General features: G+C 43.8%; 1 protein-coding gene across 1 annotated transcript in view; it reads left to right on the forward strand.

Moving 5' to 3' along the window:
- The window catches only part of LOC139266598 (uridine-cytidine kinase-like 1), a 117,922-nt gene that overhangs the window by 20,584 nt on the left and 84,939 nt on the right, over window positions 1-12,399 (forward strand). The window contains exons 3-4 of the mRNA XM_070884194.1: window positions 1,484-1,683; window positions 11,131-11,237. Coding sequence (XP_070740295.1) covers window positions 1,484-1,683; window positions 11,131-11,237 — 307 coding nt within the window. The remainder of the gene's footprint in view (window positions 1-1,483; window positions 1,684-11,130; window positions 11,238-12,399) is intronic.

Below are 12,399 nucleotides of genomic sequence, written 5' to 3' on the forward strand. Positions count from 1 at the left end.
GCAGGTGCAGCTGTTTCCTTTTACTAGTGAGATGAATTTGCAATGCTGAAAGCAGCTGGAGGTGGAATCTGCTTTTAGATACAGCCACTTCATTTGAACCCACAAGGTAACTTTCCTACTTTGAAATGCTATGCTGCACATGATTTCTCAAATTCTGATGGCTGGAAAATTATAGATAGCATGTGCAAGAACTTGTGATATGTGCTTCCAGGGTGCAAGGAACCCCACTGGCGATGTGGTTGAGCAACATTACCATCATAGTTTTAACTTGAGATTGTCATGCTTACTCTTTCCCCCCCACCCCCCCCTCCTTTTTGCCTCTCATTAATGTACGTTTAGCAGAATGCTCTCTCCTTTTTGTAAATTAGCTTCATTCATTCAGAACTTGTGCCTCAAAATTCTTACAATGTACCTTAGTGTATTCAGTTATCTTAAGTTGCTGTACTGCAATGCCGCTTTTGTGAGAATACATGACTGAATAATTTATATTAACAGTTCTAAATATAGTGGTGTGTAATACACTGATCAGCTTTTCCTAAAATTCTTGGTGCAGAATGGGATGGCATGTTACAAACAGAAGTATCTTTTACTTCTAAAGTTTAGAGTAACTACATTTACATTAGTTATGCATAATAGGTTCTAATTTTGTGGATATCTGTATGAAGCATATTGGCCAAAATATTTTAAAATTTGAAAACTTGGGTAGGCAGCCAAGATCCATAATGCAGGGTTCCACCAAGGTTGCAAAGAGCAGGAGAAGATCTGGGTGAGAGTAGATAGGATAACGGGAAGAGAGTTTGAGTACCAACTCATTACTGGAACTTCCTTATGGGACTTGACAGTTTCTGAGAGGTGGTGAGGGTTTGACCTTGGATGATCCAAGAACCACTCGTCTCTCTGGCAAATTGTGTCTTTCTCAGGACTGGTAAAAGGACAGCCTTGTGTGCCTGGCTTACAGTGGCCAAACACAGGATTGTCAGTAAAATCTAGAATGTTTGCCGTAAGAAAATTCTAATGAGGGAAGAGTGTTGAAGGCTTGACAGTTTTCTGCATCACAATAGTCCATTGCTTACATGGAGTTGAAGTTCACTGACGATCCTTGCTTGTGAGTCACCGCTATTGCAATCTTGGAACAGTTCTATAATAATATGTTAAGTGTGAGAATCATCAGTGCTCGGGTATGAAAAAGCACACCCAGGTCTGGTAAAATGATATTGGGTTCAATAAAATGGTATCGTTTACAAAGAGGATATTGTAATAAAATATTCATTTATATCCCTGGTTATGGGTATTACAGCAATAAACTGTACTCTTTAGCTTAAACCAGTATGTAAAATGCTTGCTCTTTGAAAGAAGCACAAACCTGTTTGAGTGTTTACCCAGACTATAAATGTTATGGGTTTCTAAGACTACATTCAGAGAGAGGATTGCATATGTAAGTACAAATAAGCATACATCTAACATCGTATGTATTCTATCCTAGTGGCAGTGGTGAAGATTCCTTGGATAGTTTGTTCTCCCGACTACCGTTAACTCCATCTCTTTCTCCACGGAAAAGAACAACAAGCCAAAGTAAGTCTGAGCCACCACTTCTGAGGACTAGCAAGCGCACCATTTACACTGCAGGGCGACCTCCCTGGTACAATGAGTCGGGAACTCCATTTAAAGAAGCCTTTGTCATTGGTAAGTGATACTTATGTTTTACACAGTACTTATGGCAAATACCATGAAATGTGCATTAAAACTTGGCAGCAGTAATGTACATTGCTATGGGAATAGGAGTAGGCCATTCAGCCCCTCAAGCCTGTTCTGTCATTCAGTTAGATCATGGTTGATCTGCAACCTAACTCTATATACTCACTTTTTGGTTCCATATCCCTTACTTAACAAAAATTGATCAATCTCATTTTGAAATTTTCAATTAACCTAGCTCCAACCACTTTTCTGGCGAGAGAAGTCCAGATTTCCACTACACTTTGAAGAATTGCTTCCTGACATCACCCCTGAACGGCCTAGCTCTAATTTTAAGGTTATGCCCCCTTGTTCTGGACTTCACACCCCACCACCACCAGAGGAAATGGTTTTGCTTAAACACCTCAATTAACTCACCCCTTAATTGTCTACACTCAAAAGAATACAAGCCTGGTTTATGCAACTTGTCATCATCATTGAACTCTTAGGTCTGGCATCATTTAAGGTGAATCTATGCTGCACCCCCTCCAAGGTCAGTGTATCCTCCTTGAGGTGCAGTGCCTAGAACTGAAGACAGTACATAGAAACATAGAAAATAGGTGCAGGAGTAGGCCATTCGGCCCTTTGAGCCTGCACCACTATTCAAGAAGATCATGGCTGATCATTCACCTCAGTACCCCTTTCCTGCTTTCTCTCCATACCCCTTGATTCCTTTTAGCCGTAAGGGCCATCTAACTCCCTCTTGAATATATCCAATGAACTGGCATCAACAACTCTGTGGTAGGGAATTCCACAGGTTAACAACTCTGAGTGAAGAAGTTTCTCCTCATCTCAGTCCTAAATGGCTTACCCCTTATCCTTAGACTATGTCCCCTGGCTCTGCACTTCCCCAACATCATTGGGAACATTCTTCCTGCATCTAACCTGTGCAGTCCCGTCAGAATTTTATATGTTTCTATGCGATCCCCTCTAATTCTTCTAAACTCCAGTGAATACAGGCCCAGTCGATCCAGTCTCTCCTCGTATGTCAATCCTGCCATCCCAGGAATCAGTCTGGTGAATCTTCAATGCACTTCCTCAATAGCAAGAATGTCCTTCCTCAGATTAGGAGACCAAAACTGAACACAATATTCCAGATGGGGCCTCACTAAGGCCCTGTACAACTGCAGTAAGACCTCCCTGCTCCTATACTCTAATCCCCTAGTTATGAAGGCTAACTTACCATTTGCCGCCTTCACCGCTTGCTGTACCTGCATGTCAACTTTCAATGACTGATGAACCATGACACCCAGGTCTCGTTGCACCTCCGCTTTTCCTAATCTACCGCCATTCAGATAATCTGCCTTCGTGTTTTTGTCACCAAAGTGGATAACCTCATATTTATATTGCATCTGCCACTTTTTTGCCCACTCACTCAACCTGTCCAAGTCATCCTGCAGCGTTTTAGCGTCCTCCTCTCCACTCACACCGCCACCCAGCTTAGTGTCATCTATAAACTTGGAGATATTACACTCCATTCCCTCATCCAAATCATTAATGTATATTGTAAATAGCTGGGGTCCTAGCACTGAGCCCTGCGGCACCCCACTAGGTCACTACCTGCCATTCTGAAAAGGACCAGTTTATCCCGACTCTCTGCTTCCTGCCTGCCAATCAGTTCTCAATCCACGTCAGTACATTACCCCCAATACTGTGTGCTTTAATTTTGCACACCAATCTCTTGTGTAGGACCTTGTCAAAAGCCTTTTGAAAATCCAAATATACCACATCCACCGGTTCTCCCTTGTCCACTCTACCAGTTACATCCTCAAAACATTCTGGAAGATTTGTCAAGCCTGATTTCCCTTTCATAAATCCATGCTGACTTGGACCGATCCTGTCGCTGCTTTCCAAATGTGCTGCTATTTCATCTTTAATTGATTCCAACATTTTCCCCACTACTGATGTCATGCTAACTGGTCAAAAATTACCCATCTTCTCTCTCCCTCCCTTCTTAAAAAGTGGTGTTACATTAGTTACTCTCTAGTCCATAAGAACCGATCCAGATTCGATAGACTGTTAGAAAATGATCACCAATGCATCCACTATTTCTAGGGCTACTTCCTTAAGGACTCTGGATGCAGACTATCAGGCCCCGGGGATTTATCGGCCTTCAATTCCATCAATTTCCCGCCAAATAAGGATTTCCTTCAGTTCCTCCTTCTCACTAGACCCTCGGTCCCTTAGTATTTCCAGAAGGCTGTTTGTGTCTTCCTTCGTGAAGACCGAACCAAAGTATTTGTTTAACTGGTCTGCCATTTCTTTGTTCCCCATTATAAATTCACTGAATCTGACTGCAAGGAACCTACATTTGTCTTCACTAATCTCTTTCTCTTCACATATCTATAGAAGCTTTTGCAGTCAGTTTTTTGTTCTCAGCAAGCTTCCCCTCATACACTCTTTCCCTCTCCTAATTAAATCCTTTGTCCTCCTCTGCTGTATTAAATTCTCCCAGTCATCCGGTTTGCTGCTTTTTCTGGCCAATTTATATGCCTCTTCCTTTGGATTTAACACTAACCTTAATTTCCCTTGTTGGCCACGGTTGAGCCACCTTCCCCGTTTTATTTTTACTCCAGACAGGGATATACAATTGTTGAAGTTCATCCATGTGATCTTTAAATGTTTGCCATTGCTTATCCACTGTCAACCCTTTAAGTATCATTCGCCAGTCTATTCTAGCCAATTCACGTCTCATACCATCGAAGTTACCTTTCCTTAAGTTCAGGACCCTAGTCTCTCAATTAACTGTGTCACTCTCCATCTTAATAAAGAATTCTAACATATTATGGTCACTCTTCCCCAAGGGGCCTTGCACAACAAGATTGCTAATTAGTCCTTTCTCATTACACATCACCCAGTCTAGGATGGCCAGCCCTCTAGTTGGCTCCTCGACATATTGGTCTAGAAAGCCATCCCTTCCCTCCAGGAAATCCTCCTCCACCATATTGCTACCAGTTTGGTTAGCCCAATCAATATGTAGATTAAAGTCGCCCATGATAACTTGTACCTTTATTGCACGGTTCCCTAATTTCTTCTTTGATGCTGTCCCCAACCTCACTACTACTGTTTGGTGGTCTGTACACAACTCCCACTAGCGTTTTCTGCCCTTTGGTATTCCGTAGCTCCACCCATACCGACTCCACATCATCCAAGCTAATGTTCTCCCTTACTATTGCATTAATTTCCTCTTTAGCCAGCAATGCTACCCCACCTCCTTTTCTTTTTCTGTCTATCCTTCCTAACTGTTGAATACCCCTTGATGTTGAGTTCCCAGCCTTGGTCACCCTGGAGCCATGTCTCCGTGATGCCAATTACATCATATTCGTTAACTGCTATCTGCGCAGTTAATTCGCCCACCTTATTGTGAATATTCCTCACATTGAGGCACAGAACCTTCAGGCTTGTCTTTTTAACACTCTTTGCCCCTTCTTTAGAATTTTGCTGTAATGTGGCACTTTTTGTTTTTTGCCTTGGGTTTCTCTGCTCTCCACTTTTACTTTTCTTCCTTCTATCTTTTTTGCTTCTACCCCCATTCTACTTCCCTCTGTCTCCCTACATAGGTTCCCATTCCCCTACCATAATAGTTTAACTCCTCCCCAACAGCACGAGCAAACACTCCCCCGAGGACATTGGTTCCGGTCCTGTCCAGGTGCAGAGTGTCTGGTTTGTACTGGTCCCACCTCCCCCAGAACCGGTTCCAATGTCCCAGGAATTTGAATCCCTCCCTTGTGCACCACTCCTCAAGCCACGTATTCATCTGAGCTATCCTGCAATTCCTACCCTGACTAGCATGTGGTGCTGGTAGCAATCCTGAGATTACTACTTTTGCGGTCCTACTTTTTAATTTGGCTCCTAGCTCCCCAATTAGTCGTGTAGGACCTCATCCTGTTTTTTAGCTATATGCATCACGACCACTGGCTGTTTACCCTCCCCCTTCAAAATGCCCTGCACCCACTCCGAGACATCCTTGACCCTTGCACCAGGGAGGCAACATACCATCCTGGAGTCTCTGTTGTGGTCGCAGAAATGTCTATCTATTCCCCTTACAATAGAATCCCCTATCACTAGCTCTCCCACTCTTTTTTTTCCTGCCCTCCTGTGCAGCAGAGCCACCCATGGTGCCATGAACTTGGCCGCTGCTGCTGCTCTCCCCTGATGAGTCATCCCCCTCAATAGTACCCAAAGCGGTGTATCTGTTTTGCAGGGGGATGACCGCAGGTGACTCCTGCACTACCTCCCTTCCACTGCTCTTCCTGTTGGTCACCTATCCCCTATCTAGGTGTGTAACCTTTACCTGCTGTAAGACCAACTCCCTAAACGTGCTATTCACGTCATTCTCAGCATCGTTGATGCTGCAGAGTGAATCCACCCGCAGCTCCAGTGCCACAATGCGGTCTGTTAAGAGCTGCAGCCGGATACACTTCCTGCATATGTCGTCAACAGAGACACGAAGCGTCCCTGACTTCCCACATAGTACAAGAGGAGCATAACACGTGTCCGAGCTCTCCTGCCATGACTTAACCCCTAGATTAACTTAATTTGGCAGCAATAATGCTAAAGGTTACTTACTGATAAAGAAAATAAACTAATCACCAATCACTAACCCCCTTGGCTGTGACGTCACCTTTTGATTTCTTTCTTTTTTGCTTCCCTGTTGCAGCTGCACCGACTAGCCTCCTCGACGTCCCGCCTCATGAACTCCCCGTAGTTCTTCAGATGGGGTCTAACCAAAGCTTTATACAGCTGTAGCATAACTTTCACTCCTTTGTATTCCAGCCCCCTTGAGATGAAGGCCAACATTCCAATAGTCTTTTCAATTCTATTTTGCCCACTAGCCTTTAGTGATTTCTGTGCGTTGACTTCTAAATCTCTCTGCTGCTCCAGAATTCCTAACTTCTTGCCATTTAGAAAATACTTTGATCTATCTTCCTTAGAAAGTGGATGTCCTCACACTTCCCCACATTAAACTTCATGTTCCACAGTGGCAGGTTACTTTGTAAGTTGGGTCAATGCCATTGTTATATTTAACCTGTTGGCACAAGTCTTTGCTCCTGAGGGACATAGAATAATGCTGTTTCAGTTGTACTATTCTTATTGGGCCCAACTTTGCCCAAGCGTTTTTTTTTGGTGCACTGAAGTGCGCCGATTTTGCGCACTGGAAACGGCGCCGGGAAAAAGTCGCCCCATCCTCGCCGCTCTTCAGTCCCCGGAGTCCCAGCGCGGGGCAACAGGCCAGCGCCGAAAACCATGCCGGCGCATGCGCAGTGGTGTCGGACCATTGTGCGCGCATGCGCAATAGCGGCAAAGCTTGGCACTCGGCCATTTTTAAAGTGCATCGCAGCTTTTATTCGTTGCGTGCCAGGAGAGCTCTGAATCAATATAGCTGGTGTGCTGAATGTAAGCAGCAGTGTCCTGCCTGAAATTAACTGTTGCATGTCTTGAAAGTGTTTGGGATCATTGCAAAAATGCTGTTAAGTGTCTCAGAGGACTGTTTGTTTTGAAAAATCACAGTTTGACTAAGTGCAGTGGAAAAGTGTGTCAGGGCATTGCAAAAGTGCTGTTAGTATCTCCAAGCAGTTGCAGCAATAATGCAGCAATGTCCACCAAGAACAAAGAATCTCTTGCATGACTAAGTCGAGTCACTAGTTACTGTCGTTGAGAACAGATGGCAGCACCTGGATACCAGCAGAGGTCACACAAACGTGCCACCCAAAGAGATGAAGGAACGCTGGAACGAAGTTGCAGAAGAATTCTGTGGATTGGTGATCAACAAGAGATCTGGAAGGCAGTGTAAAAAGAAGTGGCAGGACTTTGGTCAAATAGTTAGTGTAAGTAATATTCATTTATTCAATGTAATTTCAATTGTAAATGTGACCAGCAGAAAAACACCCTCTCCAAAAAGTTGCATTTTCATCTTTGCAGAAGAAACTGGCCCACAACAAAATGGAAACAACTAGAACAGGAGGAGGACCGGCAAATCTGCACCCATTGACATCCTTGGAAGAGAGGGTCACTGCTTTGATGGGTCCTGCCTGGAGAAAAACCATCAGTACTGCACAAGCTCGGCCTGCGCGTTAGGGAGTGGGTAAGTCATGAAAAGTCATCATGGCCCTTCAAATCAACTTGCTGCCTGGCCTGCTATGTGTGAGCCTACTCATACCACCCATTTCACTGTTCTGTTATATGTTGCAGAACTTGAGAACAATCCTCCTGATGATCCAAATCAAGATTCAGATGTGGACGAGCCTGAAGAGAGCAACCCTCCAGAACAACATGGACGTGAAGGACACTGAATGGATGTGGAAGGGGTTCGATGACAGGAGTGTTCTATTGAATCTTGAGGAGGTCAACATATCTCACTTGCCAGGCTTTTCCATGATTAGTGGATCGACATTCTGTGGTTTCCCACCGTCCGAGATTGCAGGTCCTGGTGGTGGTGTTGTGCCGCAGCACCACAGACCCGTGGCATCATCATCCGAGGTTGTAGGTCCCAGTGGTGGTGGTGTTGTGCCGCAGCATCACAGACCTGTGGCACCACCGTCCGAGGTTGCAGGTCCCAGTGGTGGTGGTGGTGGTGGTGGTTCTGGTGCAAATCAGCAGGGAACACCCAGGGTCCCAAGGTCCCAGCCTGTGCCTCCCAGTGGGATGCCGCGAGCCAGATCCAGGGGGAGGGGAAGAAGACATGGACCACGCTCTCCTGAGATGCAGGATGCAACAGATGTGGTTCAGATGATGGCATTGGGTGGGGAGAGCGTTGAGCTTACCCGATCACTCCTGGACACCATAACTGGGGTGAGTGAGGAGGTAGCGAGACTGTCGGGAAATGGGAACCATGTCTGCTAACATCAGCGAAGGAATGGTGGCCATGAGGGATGGACTGTCTGAGGTAGTGGAAAGGACAACTGTTGCAATGACCAAGGCCATGAGGAGGGAATGTCGGAATTAGCTGCTGCAATAAAGGAACACGCCCAGACCCCGCGCCCATGGACAGAATCAATTACCACTCCCACTCCAATCCCCACACCAAGCTCTGAACAGGCCGAGGCCGCGCCCTCCAGCTTGCTGCCTGGTCCCTCCAACTTGCCACGTGACGTTGACACTCCCCCCACCCCCCCCCCCCCCCCCCCCCTCAAGAGGTGCCCAGTTGCCGAGATGTTAGAAAGAAGAATCTTGGTGTGTACCCCAGAAACACTGCCACCGCCTGGGGGCAGGGGTCGTGGAGAGCCCAAGACCAAGCGCAGCGGGCGACCTTAAACTAAGGGGGATGAGAGATGGGTGCAGCCTTTCTTTGCTGCTGTTTTTGTTGTTTGTTACTTCACTCACTGTTCTAACTGTTCTCACATTGGATGTTTTTTGTAAGTTATGTAACTTTACACGTTTCTAAGTGACCTTCACGTTTAAGTGATCTTAAAGAGTAAAGTTTGATACAAGAATATTTTTATTACACTAAAGTAAAGTTTTGAATAAAATATATTTTACATTAAAAAATGAATTGTGTTCAATTAATACAACACAGGAACAGCTCCAAAAAATAAACCCCCTTCTCCCCACCCCCAGCCTCCCCGTTGTATAGAGGCCAGCATCTCTCCGTGAGACAGTGTCCAGCAGCTCTGTTCTCTGGTTGCTCTGGACTCCCGGTGCGTGTCTTCCCTCCCCTATCCCAGGCCGAATGGCCTCACGCACAGGCCAGCCCGCTGCCTTTCCAAGCCGACTTCAAAGATTAAGGTAAAATTTACTACTATTTTATTAGTATTTTAGTGGTTTGAGCTTTTCCTTGCAATGTTTGGTGCTTGGTTGTTGAGGTCCTTTTCAGTTCCCTTCCCTGCCCTAATGTCTGCCGAATGTATGCAAGGTTTTTCAGAGCTGGCCATATACGCTGACCTAAGTCGATTTTTGAAGTACATTTTTGCTGGCCAAAGTGGCATAAATGTCCAAAACTGTCGTGTCTGGGAACGCCCCCTTTTGGGGGGGAAAAAAAACTGGCCTAAACAAAATCGTACCTAACTGACTTACTCTGGAGCAAATATTTGGGGGAAAATGGCATTTTTTAACTTGCGCCAGAAAAAACAACTTGCTCCAAAAAAATGATGCACGTCATGGCCAATGTTGGGCCCAATGTACCCAACTAATTAGGTACTATGGGGTTCCTTTTGAACTTGTTTGACAACTGTTGGAAGTCAATGCATTATGTGTGTGTTTGCACATGTCCTTTAAACTTGCTGAGTAAGCCAGTATTCCAAGTTACATGCCACATTTGCTTTTTTTGTAGTTATCTTGATGACTTGGGCGGGGAAAATATTAATAGCCACAAATTATTCTTTAGATATCAATCAAAAGAAAATATTCCTGTAAAAGTAAGTAGAGATGGTTTCATACTGAAATAACTTTAATCTTGGTCACAAACAATCTAAACTGAGCAGCTTAGATTTTATTTACACTTTTTTTTTAAGTTACCTGCTATGAGGAGGCCCTACAGAAAAGAGGAAAATCAATGGGGAACCGTGTGTGCTCACCTCTTTGTGCTAGTGAGGACTATTGTTAAGGATTTTAGTGAGTTAGATATAATTTTAGGGTGGGGAAATGAGGGAAAGAAATATAATTTATCCTGTCTTTTTAATTAAAAAAAAACAATCAAATAACCCAAAACAAGAATATTAAATAATAGTTAGGAAAACTTGGGAATGTGAGAAAGATGTTCATTACATCCAACCAGTTTATTTTTTGTGATTCCAGCATGTGACTCAATAGTCTGAACATTTAAAAGATCCAGTAACCTAGATAAATAGATTTTGACCCTTTTAAACAGAAGCAAATATTCCTTAAAAGTAATGCTGCGAATGATTTGAACTCACTACCTCTGACTTAAAATTGACATTCAAGAATCATCACCGTGTGCTTGTATATCTTTCAAAAAGACTCTACTTTGGACTCGAGACAAACGGTAGCCATTTGAACGTGAAAAGCAATAGGAAATGTGATTTTATTAATTTTTATTTATAAGAACATAAATAGGAACAGGAGTAGGCCATACGGCCCCTCGAGCCTGCACCGCCATTTAATAAGATCATGGTTGATCTGATCATGGACTCAGCTCCACTTCCCTGCCCGCTCCCCATAACCCCTTATCCCCTTATATAGCGCCTTTAACATGTGAAATGCCTTGGGACATTTTACTAATAGTTTTGCAACATGTTAGATATTGACCAGGGAGGGAAAGAGAAAAAAGTAGGAGAAAGAAGTATAAAAAGAGGTCAAAGACTTGGCTCGAAGGACAACTTCTTGTAACTTAATACAGTTGTAATTAAATCAGGTTAAATGTATGATGTTGAGAGAGAGTATTGTGTACTTCCTGTCTAGTTTTTAACTTCATAATGTGCTCACAGATTTTGTTTTTTGCAGGTTTGTGTGGAGGAAGTTCTTCTGGCAAAACCACAGTGGCTAACAAAATCATTGAGGCTTTGGATGTTCCCTGGGTGGTCCTGCTTTCTATGGATTCCTTCTATAAGGTAGAATAGTTTTGCTTGCAGTGGGTAGTTTATTAAAAAAAAAAATAGGTATTGAATATGTTCTGTACAAATATCTAGGTCATAAAATTACAATGTGGGATACGAGTGTATTAGTATGAAATGCTTTCCTTTTGCTATTTTGATGGAGCTGTTAATGCATTAATGGCTTCATTAAAATGACAAGCAGATGAATTTTGGAATTGGTTGTGTTTTTATTGTTATCTCTCTGCTATAATTTCAAGAACATAGATCTATCACTTCATCCCAAAAATTTGGGGGTGGAAGAGGAGTGAAAATTTTATACAAATTGTTATAAAAAGGAGTGCTTTGAATTTTCCATTTTTATTGAATCCATAATCAATTAGATGTATTGGGGATTCTTGGTAGGGCCTGTTCTAATTGTAGTACAGGTGCAGCACCTAAAATCTGGGGCCGATCCAGATTCCCGACTTTCGATTTGCTTTCTGACGTCACTAATCCGGAAACACCAGAGCCCAGGTTTTGGGTATTTCTGGATTTTGGAACATAGAAACATAGAAAATAGGTGCAGGAGTAGGCCATTTGGCTCTTTGAGCCTGCGCCACCATTCACTATGATCATGGCTGATCATGCAACTTCAGTACCCCATTCCTGCTTTCTCTCCATACCCCTTGATCTCTTTTAGCTGTAAGGGCCACACCTAACTCCCTTTTGAATATATCTAACGAACTGGCCTCAACAACTTTCTGTGGTAGAGAATGCCACATGTTCACAATTCTGAGTGAAGGAGTTTCTCTTCATCTTGCTCCTAAGCTTACCCCTTATCCTTGGACTGTGACCCCTGGTTCTGGACTTCCCCCAACATTAGGAACATTCTTCCTGCATCTAACTGTCCAATCCCATCATCAGAATTTTATGTTTGAGATCCCCTCTCATTCATCTAAATTCCAGTGAATATAAGCCTAGTTGACCCAGTCCGTCTTATGTCAGTCCTGCCATCCCGGGAATCAGTCTGGTGAACCTTCGCTGCACTCCCTCAATAGCAAGAATGTCCTTCCTCAGATTAGGACACCAAAACTGAACACACTATTCAAGGTGTGGCCTCACCAAGGCCCTGTACAACTGCAGTAAGACCTCCCTGCTCCTATACTCAAATCCTCTCTCTATGAAGGCCAACATGCCA

Source organism: Pristiophorus japonicus, chromosome 7, assembly GCF_044704955.1.
Source record: "Pristiophorus japonicus isolate sPriJap1 chromosome 7, sPriJap1.hap1, whole genome shotgun sequence".
NCBI classification, from domain to species: Eukaryota; Metazoa; Chordata; class Chondrichthyes; family Pristiophoridae; genus Pristiophorus; species Pristiophorus japonicus.